The sequence below is a fragment of the Colletotrichum fructicola genome, assembly GCF_000319635.2.
Source record: "Colletotrichum fructicola Nara gc5 chromosome Unknown KSG_Nara_v1_contig04, whole genome shotgun sequence".
Classification (NCBI taxonomy): Eukaryota; Fungi; Ascomycota; class Sordariomycetes; order Glomerellales; family Glomerellaceae; genus Colletotrichum; species Colletotrichum fructicola.
In genome coordinates, this window is record NW_027094054.1 from 6,246,492 (window position 1) to 6,265,619 (window position 19,128).

The window sequence follows — 19,128 nt, forward strand, 5'->3', positions numbered from 1 at the left end:
GCTGTCCATTTACTGGACAAAAAGTCTTCAACAATGGCACCCTTTACTATTTCCTTGGCTTGGTAATCGTGGGGTGCTAATGGGAGGGGAATTCACGGCGTCGGGTAATCTGCATATATATTTGGCCATGGGAGCGCGAGGCCCTCCCTCAAGTATCACATCACAACTGAGTTTCTAGCACATCTGCTCCTCGACTGCCCGACTAGTGTGACAAACAAAACCTTCGACAGCGTTGATTACTACCTGACACGGTTGGCCTTGACGGAGCAAAACGGTGACATTCCTGCGGTGCTCGTGGGGAATCTTTCAAGGGAATTTAGTGGTCGCAGCGGGATGATCCGTAAGCGGGGGCGAAGGTTTAGCGCTCGCCGGGGTGTTGTGGTTGTGGGCTCGGAACCGCAACGGTTTACTGCAGTTGCCCCTCATCTCCAGCGGCTCTAGAAGCTCTGGGGAAGCGGTTACATCATTCCACGCGAACCATCGCCCGAGAACATCGACCTGCTCCCGCCACATACCTAGGTCTAGATGCACCTTCCATTCTTCATGTTGATAAGCACCTAGGTAAGGAAGCGTACCTAGCTCAATACACCGCGAGACAGTTGTCCACCTTCTTCAGGTCCCTCGAGTTTTTCCATTTGTTTCTATCGTTATTCGGGTTGATTCGGCGCCACGATTTCTCGGTACCGTCTCGTTCGGAGAGCTCTCAAGCTCGTCCCAAGCTCGGTCAACGATCAAACCACACGCCAAGTGCACCGCTCCCTCCCTCTCAACTTCAAGATGGCCTGGCGGAGCTCCGGTGCATCAAATAAAGACCTCGTCGAGAACTTGTGGCGTAATGGTCTCATAAAAGACCAACGGGTCAAGGACGCCTTTCTCAAGGTAAATGGCATGCCTCGCCACTTCGCCAAGGTAACGGCTGGCGCGAGCAGAGAGAGGTGCTGACATTCTAGGTTGACCGCGCATACTACGCTCCCTCCGCCCCCTACGAAGACTCTCCCCAGTCCATCGGTCACAAAGCAACCATCTCCGCGCCGCACATGCATGCCACCGCTGCCGAATCCCTCCTCCCGCACCTCACCCCCTCCGCGACGAAACCTGCCCCGCGCGTGCTGGACATAGGCTCGGGGTCGGGGTACCTGACGCACCTGCTCGCGGAGCTGGTGGGAGAAAAGGGCCTGGTGGTCGGACTGGAACACATTGGAGCGCTGAGGGACCTGGGAGAGCGCAACATGCGGAAAAGCGACGAAGGGCGGGCTTTGCTGGACAGCGGCAAGGTGCGATTTCACACGGGCGACGGGAGGAAGGGGTGGGTAGAAGCCCCGCGGCCAGGGGAAGAGGGAGGCGGCACCGGGTGGGATGCCATCCACGTCGGCGCTGCAGCCGTTAAGCTCCATCAGGAGCTGGTGGATCAGCTGCGCGCTCCGGGCAGGTGAGTAGTAGACTGCCTTTGTGTCGACGACGGTCGTCGCGGGGGCTGACTGCAGTACAGAATGTTCATCCCCGTCGAGGACGACAACGGCTACGACCAGTATGTCTGGGCCATTGACAAGAAGGAGGACGGATCGGTCGTCAAGGAGAAGCTTTTCGGTGTTCGATATGTGCCCTTGACTGACGCGCCTAAGTCATGATGTGTGACGTAAACATCTAAAGTAACAAGATTGGCGTAAAAACGCTGCGGTAGCGACCGTCTACTGTATATATCACAACCTTCTATATACTTCATGAGTTTGTCCAGGCTAATAAACTTGTGGAATTGACGTACTAGGCTTGAGGGCTGATGATTCACTGGCGCAGTGTTGCAATCTTAGCCGAACAAATACTAATGCCCTCCACAATCACAGCCCTTGGCTCCTTGCTAGTGTAAGAAACGCGACAATGGGCATCGAAAGACATACCTGCCGCACATAGAGCTGCTAAAGCTGATTGCTCAAGGCGTGAAAGCTTGGTACTCCCAATGCACAGGGCTAACTGCAAGTTAAGGGCGCACGCTAGGAGGGAATCAGAGGTAACGCAACAATGATGGTCGTCCAGCTATAACACATGGATGCCTAGAGATTGACGCGTTTACGATAAGATGTTGCGGGCTTTCAAAGCCTGTGTACAACGACATTGGATTAATTACTTTGCTTGTGTGCTGGCTGGCTGTCAACTCAACATCGCATTGCTGATTGACAATCAAATCTATCACCTCCATCAATGACGCCTAAAGAGGTGCAAGGACGACGTGTGGAACAAGCCCTGGCTGCGGATCGTTCTAAAAACAGCCGGTACTCACATTGTACATTCTGAACTTCTCCATACACAATTCCTCAAATTCGCTCAACATCCTTTCCGGTCCCTCCAAGCCTGAGGCGCCCTTTGACCGAACATAATCAACGTGTTGTTTGAAGCCACGCATAGCTGTCCGCAACATACCCATCAATCTGTCACTGGGCGCTGGCTTGACTGGATCTGACAAACGGGCGTGTGTACAGAGAAACTTCTGATGGGCCTCCATGAACTCACTTCGTGCCTTTCTTGACAAATATTTCCCCCAATTCACAGAGGACCAGAAGGCTGTCGAAATTGTCTTGATATCTCTCCGTATGTCCGGTTTTAGAGTTGTCTCAAACTCTTCCCAGGTCGCTCGATTCAGAGTCCGCTGTTTGCAGGATAGGTTTGGACCACGACAGACATTGAAAGGTCGGGTCCTCAAACGGCCCGCCTTTACAGGCTGCGGAGGTTTCTCGATGCTACCATGCTCTCCAAACAGCTGTTGATACCGCTGTTTGTTGTGCTCTCGTCGCCGCTTGCGCTCCCGAGCCGCCTTCGCACGCTGCTTTTTTGTTTTCTTGCGGTTTGTCTGCGCCAATACAGTCATGTTAGGCAGTGGTCTGACCTGGTCATCAGGAGAGCCAGCATCCAAGCCACTAGTCGGAGTGTCAGCAGTGTGAGCGAGGGTGGCTTTATCTCAGGTGTTGGGAGTTGTCTTACTCCTCTTCATAATCAGAAGTCGATTTCGCGACTCTCGCTCCCAGAACTTCGTCATCAGCCGCAGCTAAGAATGGAAGCTCACGTTGAGACGGCGCCGGCACGCCTACGGACTCAAGTAGCTCCAAACAGTGTTCTCTCTCCAATCGCAGATGTGAGTTCTCCGCCCGCAACCCCACGTTCTCCGCTAACAGAGCCTCCAACGCCACCTTGTTGCGCAGCAGCTCTGTCCGTAGTCCCTCGATCTCGAGCACATGCCTGGCCGGTCCATTCCTCATGCAGGTCTTCTGGAGCTCGTACTTTCTCCCAGATTACTTGACGAGAAATGCTTCCATCCGATAGGTTTTCTGACCAAATGTTAAGAGGAGATACCCAGCGTATCGGCAGCACTTACATGCGATTGTTGGCTTTTCCAAAGATGGATCCCGGGCAACCTGTCGAATGGGCTCTTGAACCCGAGCCAACTGTTAGATGAGTGAAATGCGAACCTTGAAGCGACCATGCTTCCCCTTCTACGCCTAACGTACCGACACACCACACATAGCGTAGTATATATCCCACAAATGGGATTTCCTAAACAGGAGCTCAAACCGCTCCTGCTTTCGCGGTGGCTTTTCGTACGACTGCACCTGTAGCTCGGCGTCACAACAACGGCAGCCTGGTAGGCAAAGGCAGCACGCGCAGCATGGAGACTTGCGGTGTTTTTTCCGCCGGTCTCGCCTCGAAAAACAGATCTGATTTTCGCATTCGTCGATTTTGAGTCGCTTACAGGCCAGCAGATTGGCTGCTTCCATGAGGATGCCGTGCCATACTACCAAACAGGTTAGCTGGGTCATTACCGTGTCGCCAAGTTGCTTGCCTTCAGGACTGATGTCGAGGAAGGCGCAAATGAGGTAAAGAGGCTGGAGGAATTCCACGGTGAAAACATGCGGACTGTGCACTTCAGGAATGACCTCTCTTGCGCAGCGCACTTCCATGTTTGTGCAGATGGAACGCAACATGCTTTGCACGAGGCTGGTGGGATCTTCGACTGCACCCTCGACTTCAGCCATGGTTGTGGTACGCGGTGGAAGAATTGATGGAGGGTAAACCTTGACCAATATTCTGAAGAGGAAGATCTCCTTTTTATCGACGAAATAGCCATCGCTCAATCACCCAAGCGTCTCGAATGGGAGGTGCCATCAATCTCAACTGTTCCGAAGGCCAAGACGCGTCGCGTGTATGAAGGAGGTGTCGTGGCTCATCTTAGACCCTGGTAAAGGCAAGCATCTGATTACTTCGAACGGCGATGGAGCGTTTCGATTGATTAACTTGTGGCGCCTTGGGGCCGCGCCAGTCCTGGCAACCCCTTGCATCATGCAAGGACAAGCTGCCCAAATTTCCTTTTCTCGCAATCGATACATCTCGCAAAAGAAAAGAAATGGCAAGTTCAGCGGCGGCAACCCGAGGTGCTTAAGGGGCAGGAGAAATGTGGGGGGTTGGCATGCTGACCCTTGAGTCTTTCGCGTCTTCCGCGTCTTCAGCTTCTTCATCCTCTCTGTCATGGATTGCCCAAGACAAGACTCAACACGCAGGATGTGTAATCGGTTCAGTCGCAGGGGAGAACGATCATCTATATCTTCTCATTGTGATGTACATGTGGATATCGAGTGACTTTTGCATGCGAGGGCAGGTTCCCGACCATAACCTCTCGACTCCAGTCCAAAGAGCAGATAGACCCCCCATAAATCATAAAGTCATTCAGATCTGGTTTTGCTCTTCTTCTTTCACAGCCTCTGCCTGTCGAGATTCCATCTCTTGGTCTAGTTTCGTGTACTCTAATACCACGTTCCCTATCCGCGGCATATGCTTGATACTGAGGAATGCCTGTCCGTGGTCCATGCCAGCCAGGTACATCAGCTCCAGCTCCCCTTGCCCTGACCACCTGTCAGGCGTAGTGGACCACTCGTGTTTATCGGCGCGGCTATAGTTGAGGTCGCCGAAGTAGACATAGCTGGCCACCGCGTCTGGGTCTGTCACGCAGTCCTCGCCACCCAAGACTACTGTCGTGCGTTTCCCTTGAAGCTCAGGGGTCCAGAGAATAAAGTCCTGCCAGCGGAAGCGCCTCGCTAAGGTGTGCGCTGTCATCGCGTCTGTGGCTACAAACCAGATCTCCCATTCATTGCCCCATTTCGGTGTTCGTCGAGTGAAATTGTAGGCCACTGCAGGAAGATGGAGCAGTATCGAAACAGGATCGATGAGGACGATGGAGTTTATTCGTCTCGCCAGGTCTGGTTTCTTGAGAAGGGGCGCCGCAAACAGGGTACCGAAGGAGTTTCCCACAAACACAAAGTCGTTATAATTTTGTTGCTGAATAATTGCATCCATGCCGGCGACAAGCTCGTCGGTTGGGGGCAACGGCGGGCAAATGCGTGAGGAGACGGGTAGTATCTCGATACAGAGCACACCGACGTCCTTAGGAATAGTCCACAGCCAGTATAGATATGGGAGCAGGCCGACACCAACTCCGTGGATAAACAGGATCGGGCGATGTTCCTTGGATGAATGGGGACGGCAAAAGTAACTCAGCTGCGAGCTATTCGATTCATTCGGTGCCAGGAGGGTCATAGGTCGCAGAGGGAAGACGGAGAAGAAAGTCTTGCGCGGTTGTCGGTAAAACTTGAACCCTCTGATCGCTAGGACAATGGTCACAAAGAGGTCGAGGCCTCCTACTATCTGATTTTGTCTCATGAGCTAGTTCTTCGTCGCTGTAAGGTGATGAACTTACAAGATAGAACAGCAAGCTGCGATGCCTGATGTCGATCGGATCGAAACTGAGGCGCATTGGGGTAGAGTCACCATATCCCTTCTTGATGGTTACTCCCGCGCGCTCTTCTGCATCTTCGATGTATTCCTCGAGCTCGGCGTCATGCTCTCCTGGACTGCCCTGCTTGTCGAACAGCGCCCACATCAACCAGTCCTTCACATTCTCTCTGCGAATATCTCCAAGCTGGGCATTGCAATGCCATTTCCGTATGTACTGCTCGACATCTGGAGCGTGGTCAAGACCCTTTTGGAAGAATTGTCGGCGCTCGGCCTGCGACAATGGTTCGACTTCGAAGCCCGGCTTCTGTAAGCGAGATCGGAATGGAAGATAAAAGGCGAAGTAGAAGACGATTTCGATAAGGCCAATGACTTCGATTACGATAGACACGGGGTGAGCAATCCCAGGCACACCTACTATGGCGAAAATAAACCAGAAGTAAATGAGACATAAGAAGCCTAGGTATTGGAAGAAGACCACCATGGTCCTCACCAGGATGAGTTCCGGGACCGACTTTCCCACAAGCATGTCGAATAATCCAGGATGGGATTAAATGATTGGTCTAGGGATGATAACCAGATCACATCTAGTTGTGCTCGAGCGATTTGATCTGGAGGCACACTGCTATCTTTATTGTGACCATAGGAAAAAGCGTAGTCCGACAGCTGGGAGCTGGTGTCAGAGATCTACGAAACAGCATGGATGAGGCCTGGGTCGTGACGACCCTCCGGCCGAGGGAAAAAGCTCCCAGCACCTTTGCTTGTGACTTGTGATTTGATAAGTTGCTCATTGGGATTCATCCAGCACGTTCCTTGAGGAAGTAAGTGATGTGAGAGTTCAGACGAAACTCAAACGATCCTGTACCGCCCACGCTGGAGTGAATCGCCGCACCCAGTACCGCATGAGAGTAGGGGAGACTGTCTTCGCCACAACGAAACGTCACGTTTGTGCTTCAAGGTTGGGTTTGCAGGGATGCGCATGTCGTCCGCAGTATTGCCGATGCCCATCTTGCGCGCTGCCAGTACAAGTTGGCGGTCGAAGACGGGACAATGATGCCAAGTTGGAAGCCAATTTCTCGACGAGGTCGCAAAGTGACACTCGTAGGGTTATTTCGTGACGAGTGTGGGCGATATCCGGAATGTCACGCTAGGCCGACATATGTCATCTGGATGAAGAGATGAAGAGCCATGGCGAAGACGATGTGAATGAAGCCTGCCAGTTTCAAAAGCTTCAGAAGCGTCAGTTTCGCAGAACAGGCTCGGCTAGGCGGGAGTCACGCGGCGCCAGAAGCCTGAGGGAGTCACTATTTGAGAATCGAGAATCGCAAACGAGTCAGGGAAGAGGGGTTTTGCAGGCAGTAAGGTTTGAACTCAACGGACGATGGTGATGACAATGCATCAGCAGAACTGAGGAGGCGCAGGGTTTCGGTCGAGTGATAAACTGCAAGAGAACCGAATGACCAAGTGCCCGGGCGGGCCGCGTACGATTTGAGCCCACCTCTTCATGGATCACGGAATCATGGGTGAAGAATCGGCCAGTTTGTCCCGTTGTTTGTCTTGAGAAGCTTACTATGCGTGCAGGGCCACCACTGATTCAAGAATCTGATTGGACGCCACAATCCGGACGGGGAGTAAGGGCGGAGGAATTCTCGACCGTCGACTCCCTTTCCTATCACTGAAATACCTTTGTGGCGTCAGGGATCTAATCCTTCGACCGATATGTCTGGGTCGTAGCCCAAGCCACCAACAGCAACTCGGCTCAACATGAAGCCTTCGCCATGATGTGGTTTTGCCATTGCAATGCTGCCTTGTAGAGAATCGCATTACCGCCGGGCTTTGGGAAAGAATAAAAGGGCATCGCCTTCCTCGCCCCAAAGCACCGCTGCTGTCAGTCAGTATTGCCACTGTGATCACCATCAACACTGTTTTCGACTTCTTAGCCCTCTCGGCCCTCACGCATTTGTTTGTTACTGTGAAACTCAAAGTGCAACTGGCGTACAGTCGCACTGCTTTCATACAGCTGCTTCTACTCATCTCTCCCCACTGCAACTTTGCGACCGGACTTCCGCCCCGTCCGACTACACCCCAGCTTGCCGACCCCGGTACCCGCATTCGCATCGTCGCATCCGTAATCGGCTTACCCCGTCTCCACTGTAAAGTCCGTCAACATGCAACCCCCGAAGACAATCCTCTTCCTCGGGGCAACCGGCGGCTGTGGCCAAGCTGCCTTGCGTCGATCGCTGGCCGCCGGCTTCACATGCATCGTACTCTGTCGGAACCCAGACAAACTTACGTCCGTACTCTCCCCCGAAGTCCATCCCAACCTTCAAGTATTCAAGGGAAACGCGCACGACATGGAAGCCATCAAGAATTGTATCGTTTCGCCTCATGACGCAACATCCTTTGTGGACTTCGTCATCTCCACCATTGGTGCCTGGTTTGAGTTGCGAAAAATGACTCTTGAGGACGTACATGTATGTGAGCATGGCATGGCTGTTCTTCTCAATGCCATCAAGACTCTACGCACCGAAAGAGGAGTTTCTGGACGTCCTCGTGTCATCGGACAGAGCAGCACTGGCATATCCAAGTTTGGCAGAGACACACCGCTTATCATTTACCCCATATACAAGGGCCTTCTCTCCACACCACACCAGGACAAGCGCGCGTTGGAGGAGCTTCTCTTCAACTCCGGAGAAGAATGGACAGTTCTCCGAGCTAGTTTTCTCACCAACGGAAACGAAACTTCTGGTGTTGCAATCAAGGTCGGTGTCGAAGATCCTGTCAGTGGCGTGAAGAGCCTAGCCATAGGATATACAATTTGCCGAGAGGACGTGGGCAGATGGATGTTCGATAACATCTTGAATTGCAGCAACGACAAGTATGTTCGCAAAGTGGCGACTATCACATACTGATGGCTGAAATAATTGTCTTGCAGGATGGCAACTGAATCATACACGGGGTTTACCCATCATTTTGCGTGGTGCCATGACGTCTCTTACGAGGTACTCTACAACTGAATACCTTCGGGTCAATATTTCGCAATGGGCTTCCTCAGTTCCCTGATCATATTCGTTGTGACCATTCAATTCTCCGACAAGAAGGCTATCGAAGGCTTTGATATTTGCGCAGGGGCGACTTCGTAGCTTGAACTTTCGCCAAAATGCATGTTAGGAACTACAGTTCTCGTAAGAGAAAGTCTACTCGGGTCTGGTATCATACTCTAGTCACATAACACCCACTATAATTACATCGTGGTGCTATTAGGGATAGGATAGGCATAAAGAGATATTAGTAACATTCCATGAGCCTTTTAGTAATGCGATGGAGTCAAGCATGAGTGTGAGTGATGTAATACATGTTTCCCCGTCAGAGTCATACGGTAGTCAACAAGGTGCGCCTCCAGTCGGCAAACTGCGAAGAAGAAAACTTAGAAGGGAAGAAAAAAAAAAGACATTTGAGGCTCTCAAGAAACATTAGCCCTGCCCAAAAGAATTATGTATGCGGGGCGTTGGGCATATTCTCCGTAATCAGCTCCGCAGGCGAATTCTGTCTGATTCACGGCAAGCCCAGGGACTTTTGTGTTGCTGCCCTATGCCATGAAGGGGCACAATTGCCGATGCATCCCGATCGCACCAGAGCAGCGTGGGTTATGTGATTGGTTGACATGGTTGACGCTGATCCTGTATATTTCTGGTCTGCAGCGGTTGCGTTAGGCAGAGGGTATCTGAGAGGATGGACACGCCCTTCGACGACATCAACTGCTGTTGCAATTACTAATTGCTGATCTGCAGCTACGATGCATTACAATAAAGGATAAAAGCCCTGAAAACCCCCTAAACCCAACCACTAAGTTTTAGACAGTCAGTCAATCCATACTTGAATTATTTAATACCAGACACAACAAATCTTCAACATCGTCGAATAGCATGACGAAAAGGTTCAAGGCGGTTTTCTTCGACTTCATGGGAACATGCCTTGACTGGCACTCAAGTGTGCTCCAATCTTGGCCATCTTCAATCCCCAGAGACGAGGCTTCGAAATTCACGTTAGAATGGCGCAGACAATACTTCATCGAAAACAACGCAAGATTCCTCCAAGACCTTCCCCCAGAAAACATCGATATAACGTTGGACCGTGTTCTCGAAAGTATCTTAGACAGGCTGCCACAACACACAGCTATCTTTGATGCCTCGGCCAAACAAAAAATGATCGATGCATGGCACTCTCAGTCTGCATGGCCAGAGGTGCAAGAGGCTATACGAAGTGTTAGGCAAGATTTCGGGCTTGAAGTCTTCGTGCATGCAAACGGCACGAGTCGTCTGCAACTAGACCTTTGTCGTTCTTCAGGGCTGAAATTCGACATGCTTTTCTCAAGCCAATTGTTGAATCTTTACAAACCCAACCTAGGAGCCTACAGGAAAGCACTTGATCTTATTGATGCTAAAGCGGAAGAAGTCCTCATGGTTGCAGCACATGCCTACGATCTGAGGGCGGCCAAGGAGGTGGGAATGAAGACAATCTACATTCATCGTTGGACGGACGATATCGATGAAGACATGGTTGAAGTCAAGAATGAATTCGACGTATTCCTTGAGGGCATGCAGAACTTGCCCGACGCTATCAAGAAGGTGTCAGGCGGGAGCCAAGAGATATAGATCGTAGCGGACAGCGCAACGCAATTGGTGGAAGGCTCATTACTAGTCGATGACGACCATAGCTTGAATATAATCGATGCGGGAAAACTGCGTTATTGTCTTTATTTCCCGGTTGGGTTGGCAACAATATCTGCGACTATGGCATCTAAGTCTTCGTCTTCCAAACCCAAAGCCTCCATGGCGAAGTCAGGATGCTTGGTCCAATCGGCATCTAAAGTGCCGACTGCAAATACAAGGTCTTCGATGGCATTGTGATCGCCTGCGTCTGCCTTCGTCTTGTGCTCTTCGATGAATTTCTGAGAGTTGAGGTCGTTGATTTTCCATTCCGCGCCTGTTGCCTTCTCTAGACTCTTGATGAGTTCTTTTTGAGTGATGCAGAAACTCTGAACAAAAAGCGTCTTGTTTCTCGTCACGTCGGTCACACCCTTCTGGAGAATGCGCACGACGGCTTCGCCCACCCTGGGGAGAGTGGCAGCAGATGCTTTTAAATTACCGCCGTCAATGATGTCGATCACCTTTTCGTCCAGATAGGCGTGGAGAAACCCTTCTCTGATGCCCCAGTCGAAGAAATGACCGCAGACAATGCCCGTCCAAGCGAAATCTTTGTTCTTGTCGGCCAATTCTTGAGCCTTGAGTCGGACAGCTCTCTTGTGGCGATAGAGGGGAATGAGCTCGCGGGCGCGAGGGTTATCAGCGTCAATGCTGCCGAAATCGGCGGGGATAAGGTGCTTTACGCCGGCGGCCTCGGCGGCCTCAGCAATGCGCAGATGCTGTTCGAGGTCTCGCAGACGGAAGCTGACGATGACGGCATCTTGCCCAGTGAATGCTTTCTTCAAGCCCTCAAAAGAGAGATCGCTATCGACTTCGACGACAGCAACTTGATCAACTGGGTACTGGATGGTGCTCTTGGAGCCCGCACGCCTAAGGGCACTCAGTTTGAAAGACTGGGAAGCGACCAGGGCATCTAGGATCTTGGCGCCCAAAGTGCCATTGACACCGATAATGAGGACTGATTTCGCCATGAGAGGCAATAAATTGAAGCTGACTGATTTGGGGCGTGGATCATGAATCTCAAGGCGAAACGAGAAAGATTGCCGAGGACACGCTGTGTTGTGATGGGGCGAAGAGAGTGAATTAGAAGCGGCGTGCTTGCGGGGTATTACAGCGCTCGGCGACAGTTTCCGACTATCTCGCCTCTGAGGAGGCGCACGGTGGGCAGCCCGCGGGACACAACCCGACGTTGTGGACGACCAAAGACCACGACCTCATCCACCTGGGCGATGCAGCACTTGATATCGTCTCTAATGAGTCTAAGACAAGGGGGATCATGGGCGCTGAGTTGACAATGAGGTGGCCGTGGTCACCGCAGTAGATCGGGCCGGGGCAGCCTTAACGAGAGTTACTGCGTTGGGCTGTCTCGTCTGATATGTGGTCGGGCTCAAAGCAGTCCCGACGGTCGCACAGGTGGGAGACTTGCTTCGTCAGGTCCCCGCCCCAATTCGACCATAACGTTGATGGGTGCTGTGTTGACAGCTGCTCTATCTTCTTGAGAATTAAAGCATGAGTTTTGACCGCCAAACGCTGTTCTCCCTCATTGTGCGTCGCTGGAGCCTGTATTTTATACTGGCGGATGGGAGAAGCGAGAGACCGCCCAGAGAGGTTCGGCTTGATGCGAGCCTAGAAGCTTAAATCCGGGCGCGAGCTCCAAAATGCGATGGTGTGGTAAGGCAGAATTAGGTTGCTCGTTTACTCGTGCATGCTTAAAATGCTTCTTATCGGACTCATTCTATCCAAAGAACGAAGAAAAACAAGAGGCGGCAACAATCGAATTGTCATTCATTCACATTTCTTATGATAGTCACATCATCAAGACGCTTCGGAACGCTCAATCTGCTTCAGCTACCTACGATGTCCACCAAGCGGATTGTGCTCATTACTGGTGCCAACACCGGCATTGGATATGAGACTGTAAAGCAGCTTCTCGAGTCTGGCAGGCCATATCACATCATATTAGGATCAAGATCGCCGGACAAGGGAGATGAAGCCATTGCTCGGCTCAAGGATGAATACCCTGCTACCCCGAGCTCTTTGCAGCCCCTGCAGATCGAGGTCACCAGCGACGATTCCATCTCAAAAGCTTTCCAGAAAATCAGCGATGAACATGGAGTTGTTGATATACTGGTCAACAATGCTGGTGAGAACTTATTCGACCTTACGGGACCCTTGCGAGAGCTGACATAGACATTGCAACTACAGGGGCCTCATTCGACAGTACCATCGTCGCCCGCGCCAATGACATCGCCGCTGTCCGCGAGTCCTTTAACAAGGCGTACGACGTCAACACCTCGGGTGCCCACGTCATTACACACGCTTTCGCACCTTTGCTACTGAAATCATCAGACCCGCGTCTCCTCTTTGTCACCAGTGGTCTTTCCAATCTCACCGCCATCGCGAGCCATGGTCTCATGCCGCACTTGGGCAAGATAACAACTCCTGCGGGATGGCCGAAGGGCCCAACGCCGATGGGCTACCGTTCAAGCAAGGTTGCATTAAACATGGTGATGTTGAGTTGGCATTACCTCTTCGAGCAGGACGGCGTCAAGGTTTGGGGGATTTCGCCAGGATTCCTGGCTACTGGCTTGGGGGGCAATCCCGAGTTGCTCAAGAAAATGGGAGCTGGAGAACCAAGGAAGGGCGGCGAGCTGATCAAGAAAGTCATAGAAGGTGACAGAGATGGCGATGTTGGCAAGATTGTGACACAGGATGGCGTACAGTCGTGGTAGACTGTCCAAAATAGAGGCTCAGGGTTTAAAATTGGGGCAAAGAAAATCTCGAAATATTTCTTATTGAACCAACAAGAGGCTGGCTTAAAGAAAACGAGCTTGACCGAATCATCTGGCGTGTCCCTTGTTAAGTTATTACAGCTAACTCTCTGAGACGCTGGAGACTGGCCGGCTGTATTTAAGTAGCGCGGAAGCCGGCAGCACTGACTCCAGCACCACCCCGGCCGAGATTTTTTTCTCCGCTCGCCTGATTTGCACCTTGGACGAAGACCCTCGAACACGGAGCTCCAGCATTATTGGCTGCAGTTACTACACAAAATGGCCCAGCTGTCTGTTTGCTATTGGGCGCCACGTCACAGCCCGCGACTCCTGACTCCTGAGACAAACAGCCCCATGGGACGGGGGAAAGCTGGGCCCAAGCTCCGCGCCGAGGGCCATGGGGCTGGTTTCTAAAGCTATGGACTGGTCTAATTAGGGAGCCTAAGCTTACATACTGCAGCAAGCTTTCAGCGAACACTGGCACCATCCTCGATGTGACAACATGGCTACTCGACGACAGCGGCGCTCCATCATCATCGGCGCTATTCTCTTCGGCTTCCTGCTCTTCAACACTTTGCAACCCTCCGACCACCGACCGAGGCCAAAGTATGGCAACATTCCCATTGCGCAAAGTAGCTACGATTGGGCGAGCCATAAACACAAATATGCGATTGCTCCAGAATCGATGCACCACCTCCCGACCGAACCACCGAAGGAACTTCCACGAGTCCAATTCACGCCCAGCGCGAAGCGCGGCCAACCAAACGATGCGACGTCCGCCTCACGACGAGCTGCAGTTCGAGAAACATTTGTCAGGAGCTGGGAGAGCTACAAGAAATACGCCTGGGAGTATGACGAGCTTACGCCCGTCTCTGCCAAGGGCAAGAACACCTTTGGAGGCTACGCAGCTACTCTCGTTGACGCTCTCGATACCTTATGGATAATGGATCTACACGATGAGTTCGGGCTGGCCTTGGCGTCCATCGCAAAGATTGATTGGGATAACACGGTCGAAACGTCCGTCAACGTCTTTGAGACAACTATTCGCCATCTTGGTGGCCTTCTCAGTGCCTATGACCTCAGCGGCGAACCAGTGCTGCTAGCCAAGGCCATCCAACTAGGGGATATGCTTTATGCTGCCTTCGACACCCCTAATCGCATGCCTCCATTCTGGTTAGACTTCAAAGCAGCAAAGAGCGGGGAGCTTATCGCGGGCACGAACGATCCATCAGCCTCGCCTTGTTCTCTGTCTCTCGAGTTCACTAGGCTTTCTCAGCTGACTGGCGAACCGAAGTACTTCGATGCGATCGAAAGAGTTAAGCTCTTTCTAGAACGAACACAACACGAGAGCCAACTGCCCGGAATGTGGCCGGCCTTGATCAACTTTCGCGACGAATCTGTCGTTAACCACAACGAATTCACCCTAGGCGCGCTCGCTGACTCTCTCTATGAGTACATACCCAAAATGTATGCCTTGCTTGGCGGGACTGATCCTGCCTACGAAAAGATGTACCGTGACGCCATGAAAATTGCTCAACAACACCTACTATTTCGACCAATGCTTCCGGGAGGTGAAGATATTTTGTTTCCCGGGACGGCCTTTGTCGAGAACGGTGTGAGACGAAACCCCGAGAGCCAGCATTTGTCCTGTTTTGTCGGCGGTATGTTTGGCCTGGGTGGCAAGTTGTTCGGCATCAAGGAGCATGTGGGCTTGGCCAAGAGACTGGCGCGCGGGTGTGCCTGGGCCTACTCTTCATTTCCCACGGGACTAATGCCCGAGATTTTTGGCATGGTCACATGTCCCTCGTTGAACAAGTGTCCGTGGGATGATGAACGCTGGAAGCGCGAGGGAGACGGGAACTTGAGGAAGGGGTTCTCTCACGCCCGTGACCCTCGATATATCCTCCGTCCGGAGGCAATCGAAAGCATCTTTCTTTTGTACAGAATGACGGGCGACCGCGAGTATCAGGAGATTGCCTGGACAATGTTCCAGTCCATTGTAAAGGCTACCGAGACACCGTTTGCGAACTCCGCCATCGCCGACGTAACAGCGGAAGGCAAAACGCAGAAATTAGACTCGATGGAGGTGAGTTCGATGTCTCAAAAAGTAAGCTGAGTTGCGAACTATGCTAACTATTCAACGTGACAGAGCTTTTGGTTGTCAGAAACCCTGAAGTATTTCTATCTCATATTTTCACCGCCCGATCTCATAAGCCTAGATGACTTTGTGCTGAACACGGAGGCACATCCGCTTAAAAGGCAGAAACCAGTGAAAGCGAGTAGGTCCTTTTTTAGATGAAACGTCGCTACTAGACCGCTGTGGACTGAGAGCGAGCTTCGGGCAGTCCGCTGGGAAGAAGACGGTTTGCGGTCAGAATGTACGCCTTTGTCCAAATCACCATCACGCCTGCGTTTGGTCATGGCGACGTGTGCTTCATGCAAACCTAATAGTCCTCCGTTCTGTTACGCCAATATCATTTGAGAGTAGATTGAGACCGCTGCTGGGGACAGAAACATCTGGAACAGAAAGTACATGCACACACCACCTACGCAGAGCGTTTGGAGGCGGTGGAAAGGATTTGACAGCATCAAAAGCTGTGAATAATGAACCGAATCAGGTCACGAGTGTCGCTATTGTCCTAGAGGTCTACGTGACAACGGCCCTGACAATTGGCCCTCTCCCTTTCGGAGCCAATGCACACGATCTCGCGACACGCGAGATGTCGGATGACCCTACGTTGAATCCGATATGTACATCTATAACATGTTCCTATCTTAAGCTTTCCATCTCAGTAGAGTAACAGATGCCTTCACAAACTCATACGCCCCCTTGCCGTCCCACTTGCCTTCAACGATCCCAACGGGGCTTTTGTCGCCTGTGTTGACGAGTGTGACGCTGTCACCAGTAACAGTGTAGACATCGACCTCAGCATCGGAGGTAATGCCGTCTAAGTCCGTGATGAAACTCTTGGTCTCGTGAACATTGACTACTGCCAGATTGATGTAGCCATTATCATCGATCGTGGCACTGACGTCTAGGTAAGGTGTTTCGATAGCACCTCTGATCCAGTTGGGCTCAGTGGGTCCCTCATATTCTGGAGACCGAACATTGGTCGCAATGACTTGACCTCTCATGTACTTGCTGAAGAGCAACAGAGGCCACCACGTGGTCTGCTTGGTGATACCCTCTTTGGTGGTCATCAACGGCGATATGACGTTGACGGACTGGGCGATGTTGGCCATACCAATGTACTTGGCTTGACGCACAAACACATTCAGCCAGACACCAACAGCTAGGGCATCCGACAGCGTGTAACTGAATTCCGTGTTAATGACGGCACATATTCGCGACGGGATCTCCGACTTACGACTCCTCACCGCCCTCTTCACCCGGAGCTCGGACAGGATCCCATACGTTCCACTCATCGAAGCAGATCTTCTGTCTCTTGCATGTCGGGGGAACTTTGTTTTCAATACGGGCTAAGTCGATGAGGCCTCCTGTGATTTCGATGGCGCGCTCCGCAGCTCGTGGAGCAGTAGCATTCTTGAGATGGTCGTTTGAAGCAGTGTAAAGGTGAATACTGTGCATGTCAATCAACGACGCAGTAGTGCTACCGCCAAGGCCGTGCATGCTCCACGTGATGCACTCCTTGATGACATACGTGTCCCAGCTGCTGAAGCCAGTTTCACCACAGAGAATCAGCTCGATCGAGGGATCGAGGAGCTTCATAGCTTTGGCCCATTGGTAGGCCTGCTTGGCGTAATCCTCCTTGGTCATTTGGCCAACCTGCCAGGGACCCCACATCTCATTGCCCAGTGCCCAGTACTTAACCTAGAATTTAATTAAGAGTGCTGCTCTTGCATAACTAATGTGGTTTACTCACATTGTAAGGCTTTTCACGGCCGTTTTGACGCCGTAGGTTGGCGTAGTATGTGTCCCTGTCGGAGTTGCAATACTCAAGCCACGCGAGCGCTGCACAGTTGACTCGCTTTTAGCAACCCATTGCCGAAACCGAAAGTCGCAAAGTGGAAGATTGACGTACCCTCGTCTAGCGTGCCAGTACCAAAGTTGAGAGCCAGGTAGGGCTCTGCGCCAACGACCTCGCACCACTTCATGAACTCGTCCGTTCCGAACTCATTAGACTCGACGCCGATCCAAGCCAACTCAGGCCTAACGTCAATTCAACATTAGCCACCGTTGCACACCAACTCTCTACGATCCAATGCTTTCCGTGTTGAGAACCCGGGGCTGGGGAAACTCTATGGAAAGGGGATTTCGCATACCTCTTAGGACGTTTCTCTTTGGGTCCAACGCCATCAATCCAGTGGTAAGTGGCGCAAAAGTTGCCGCCGGGATAACGCATGACAGGGCAGTTCAGCTCCTTCACAGCTTCAATGACATCCTTGCGGAAGCCATTCTCATCGGAGAGTGGGTTGCCGGGGTCGTAAATGCCACCGTAGATGCAGCGTCCCATGTGCCTGTGGCGCATGTATCAATAAAACTTGAAGTTCGGATTTGCGGGAGGGAGCGGCGCAGTAGCCATGCTTACTCTGTGAAGCCGCCGTAAGTGTTGTCATCAATGCGCGCGATTGGGTGGTTGGGATTCACAGAGATGCTAGGGCGGGCATCCTCTGCGATCTTGGTGAAGGTAGCCATGATTGCGCCAAATGGTGTGTTTGATCCGAACCGTGTACTTTTGTGAGCGCACCAATGTTCCTCACTCTAGCTGAGAACTTTATGCACAAAAGAGTAGCCGCCCGATGAGTGGTGGAAATGAACGTGGCCTGTTTACCTGACGGTTCCGGATCGAGGCCGAATATGAAGTCGCCAGGGCGGGGGCAAGCGGTGAAGCAACAGGGTCACGGAAGCCAACGGCAGAAAAGCAGCAGAGCAGGATATTGGGCCGGCAGTGAAGGGATTGCGCATCAGCCGTCAGACCACGCAATTCTCGGATCTATTCCAGCGACGTTCGCGCTCCTTGAAGACGGGCCTGGAGTGAGCGGGGTGGGCCCAACCCACACTGAATCCTCAGCAAAGTGATCCAGTGGTGAGGAAAGGAGAGCGCGGCTCTAGACATTGGAAGTGATGGAACAGGCGCACGAATCATAGACGATACCATGCGGAGAAAGTCGATAACAACGCGGGTGCATGGTCTCAAAGTGGGGAAGTGGGCTTCAAGAGACATAGATTGGTCTGAAGTGTGTGGCCGGCATCCATGTCTTCCACCAGAGTAACCATGTTGTCTCTTCCGCTTTCTCGCTGGGATCCATGACTGCGGCCGAATGTTATTTGCTAAACTTGATCAGTTCACAACCCGTTTCAGGCGCGCGTCCTGACTTGGCGGATGAGCATGGGATGCCAAATGCCAAGGGTGATGGAATTAAGCTATCAACAGAAAGAGGCTTGTCTCGGAAACGGTCGAGAGGGGGCCGATTGAGGAGGCTGGAGAGAGAAGGCCAAGTGTGGGGTTTCGACAGGCCAGTGCAGGGTGATGATTGGGGCGCATACGGCATGAAGCTAACATCAATGAAGCTTGATTCTCCTCCAATCTCTTGTGGGCAGACAGTCCTGTCGCAATAGAGCGAAGCAAAACAGCAGCTTTTGCCGAAGTGATTGAGCCATATGAGTTTTACGCGTATGCTTCGCAGAGCCCCTACGAGCCTATGTGTAGAGTGTATCTGCACGTCCGAATATGAGGAACGAAACTGTGAACTCTGTGGATCTGAGTAATGATGGCGCGAGATGATCTTTCCCGTTCGCGAACACCTTGGAACCAACAGAATTTCATAACCCCCAAACATGACGGCATAAAAACATCGGGCCTCATAATACTCCAAAAAAAAAAAAGAAGGAAAAAAAAAACCAGGATTTATCGCAA

The 19,128-nt window shown here is 51.9% G+C and overlaps 9 protein-coding genes across 9 annotated transcripts; 5 read left to right on the top strand and 4 right to left on the bottom strand.

Annotated features, from left to right (window-relative positions):
- Positions 1 to 777: 777 nt before the first annotated feature.
- Pcmt1 (Protein-L-isoaspartate(D-aspartate) O-methyltransferase) lies at positions 778 to 1,628 on the top strand (the record flags this gene model as incomplete). The annotated part of the gene is made up of 3 exons (XM_032028626.1): positions 778 to 879; positions 951 to 1,429; positions 1,490 to 1,628. The coding sequence occupies 3 exons, from the start codon at positions 778 to 780 to the stop codon at positions 1,626 to 1,628; spliced, it is 720 nt and encodes a 239-aa protein (XP_031892097.1).
- Positions 1,629 to 2,706: 1,078 nt separating this feature from the next.
- On the bottom strand, positions 2,707 to 4,022 carry CGGC5_v008640 (uncharacterized protein; the record flags this gene model as incomplete). Its single annotated transcript, XM_066152045.1, has 6 exons — positions 2,707 to 2,713; positions 2,763 to 2,909; positions 2,974 to 3,076; positions 3,286 to 3,317; positions 3,365 to 3,434; positions 3,740 to 4,022. 6 exons carry the CDS (start codon positions 4,020 to 4,022, stop codon positions 2,707 to 2,709), a joined length of 642 nt encoding a protein of 213 aa, XP_066008698.1.
- Positions 4,023 to 4,710: 688 nt separating this feature from the next.
- Positions 4,711 to 6,301, bottom strand: CGGC5_v008641 (uncharacterized protein; the record flags this gene model as incomplete). The annotated part of the gene is made up of 2 exons (XM_032028628.1): positions 4,711 to 5,685; positions 5,738 to 6,301. The coding sequence occupies 2 exons, from the start codon at positions 6,299 to 6,301 to the stop codon at positions 4,711 to 4,713; spliced, it is 1,539 nt and encodes a 512-aa protein (XP_031891740.1).
- Positions 6,302 to 7,940: 1,639 nt separating this feature from the next.
- CGGC5_v008642 (uncharacterized protein) lies at positions 7,941 to 8,789 on the top strand (the record flags this gene model as incomplete). The annotated part of the gene is made up of 3 exons (XM_032028629.1): positions 7,941 to 8,246; positions 8,403 to 8,650; positions 8,708 to 8,789. 3 exons carry the CDS (start codon positions 7,941 to 7,943, stop codon positions 8,787 to 8,789), a joined length of 636 nt encoding a protein of 211 aa, XP_031891741.1.
- A 1,344-nt stretch (positions 8,790 to 10,133) lies between these two features.
- Positions 10,134 to 10,427, top strand: CGGC5_v008643 (uncharacterized protein; the record flags this gene model as incomplete). The annotated part of the gene is made up of 1 exon (XM_032028630.1): positions 10,134 to 10,427. One exon carries the CDS (start codon positions 10,134 to 10,136, stop codon positions 10,425 to 10,427), a length of 294 nt encoding a protein of 97 aa, XP_031891745.1.
- A 101-nt stretch (positions 10,428 to 10,528) lies between these two features.
- On the bottom strand, positions 10,529 to 11,449 carry CGGC5_v008644 (uncharacterized protein; the record flags this gene model as incomplete). The annotated part of the gene is made up of 1 exon (XM_032028631.1): positions 10,529 to 11,449. The coding sequence occupies one exon, from the start codon at positions 11,447 to 11,449 to the stop codon at positions 10,529 to 10,531; it is 921 nt and encodes a 306-aa protein (XP_031891746.1).
- Positions 11,450 to 12,335: 886 nt separating this feature from the next.
- tropE-7 (Short-chain dehydrogenase/reductase tropE) lies at positions 12,336 to 13,210 on the top strand (the record flags this gene model as incomplete). Its single annotated transcript, XM_032028632.1, has 2 exons — positions 12,336 to 12,621; positions 12,684 to 13,210. The coding sequence occupies 2 exons, from the start codon at positions 12,336 to 12,338 to the stop codon at positions 13,208 to 13,210; spliced, it is 813 nt and encodes a 270-aa protein (XP_031891743.1).
- Positions 13,211 to 13,751: 541 nt separating this feature from the next.
- Positions 13,752 to 15,697, top strand: mns1B-1 (putative mannosyl-oligosaccharide alpha-1,2-mannosidase 1B; the record flags this gene model as incomplete). Its single annotated transcript, XM_032028633.1, has 3 exons — positions 13,752 to 15,335; positions 15,399 to 15,424; positions 15,625 to 15,697. 3 exons carry the CDS (start codon positions 13,752 to 13,754, stop codon positions 15,695 to 15,697), a joined length of 1,683 nt encoding a protein of 560 aa, XP_031891744.1.
- A 327-nt stretch (positions 15,698 to 16,024) lies between these two features.
- abfC (putative alpha-L-arabinofuranosidase C) lies at positions 16,025 to 17,906 on the bottom strand (the record flags this gene model as incomplete). The annotated part of the gene is made up of 6 exons (XM_032028634.1): positions 16,025 to 16,565; positions 16,618 to 17,081; positions 17,134 to 17,222; positions 17,293 to 17,420; positions 17,534 to 17,728; positions 17,800 to 17,906. The coding sequence occupies 6 exons, from the start codon at positions 17,904 to 17,906 to the stop codon at positions 16,025 to 16,027; spliced, it is 1,524 nt and encodes a 507-aa protein (XP_031891914.1).
- Positions 17,907 to 19,128: the final 1,222 nt, after the last annotated feature.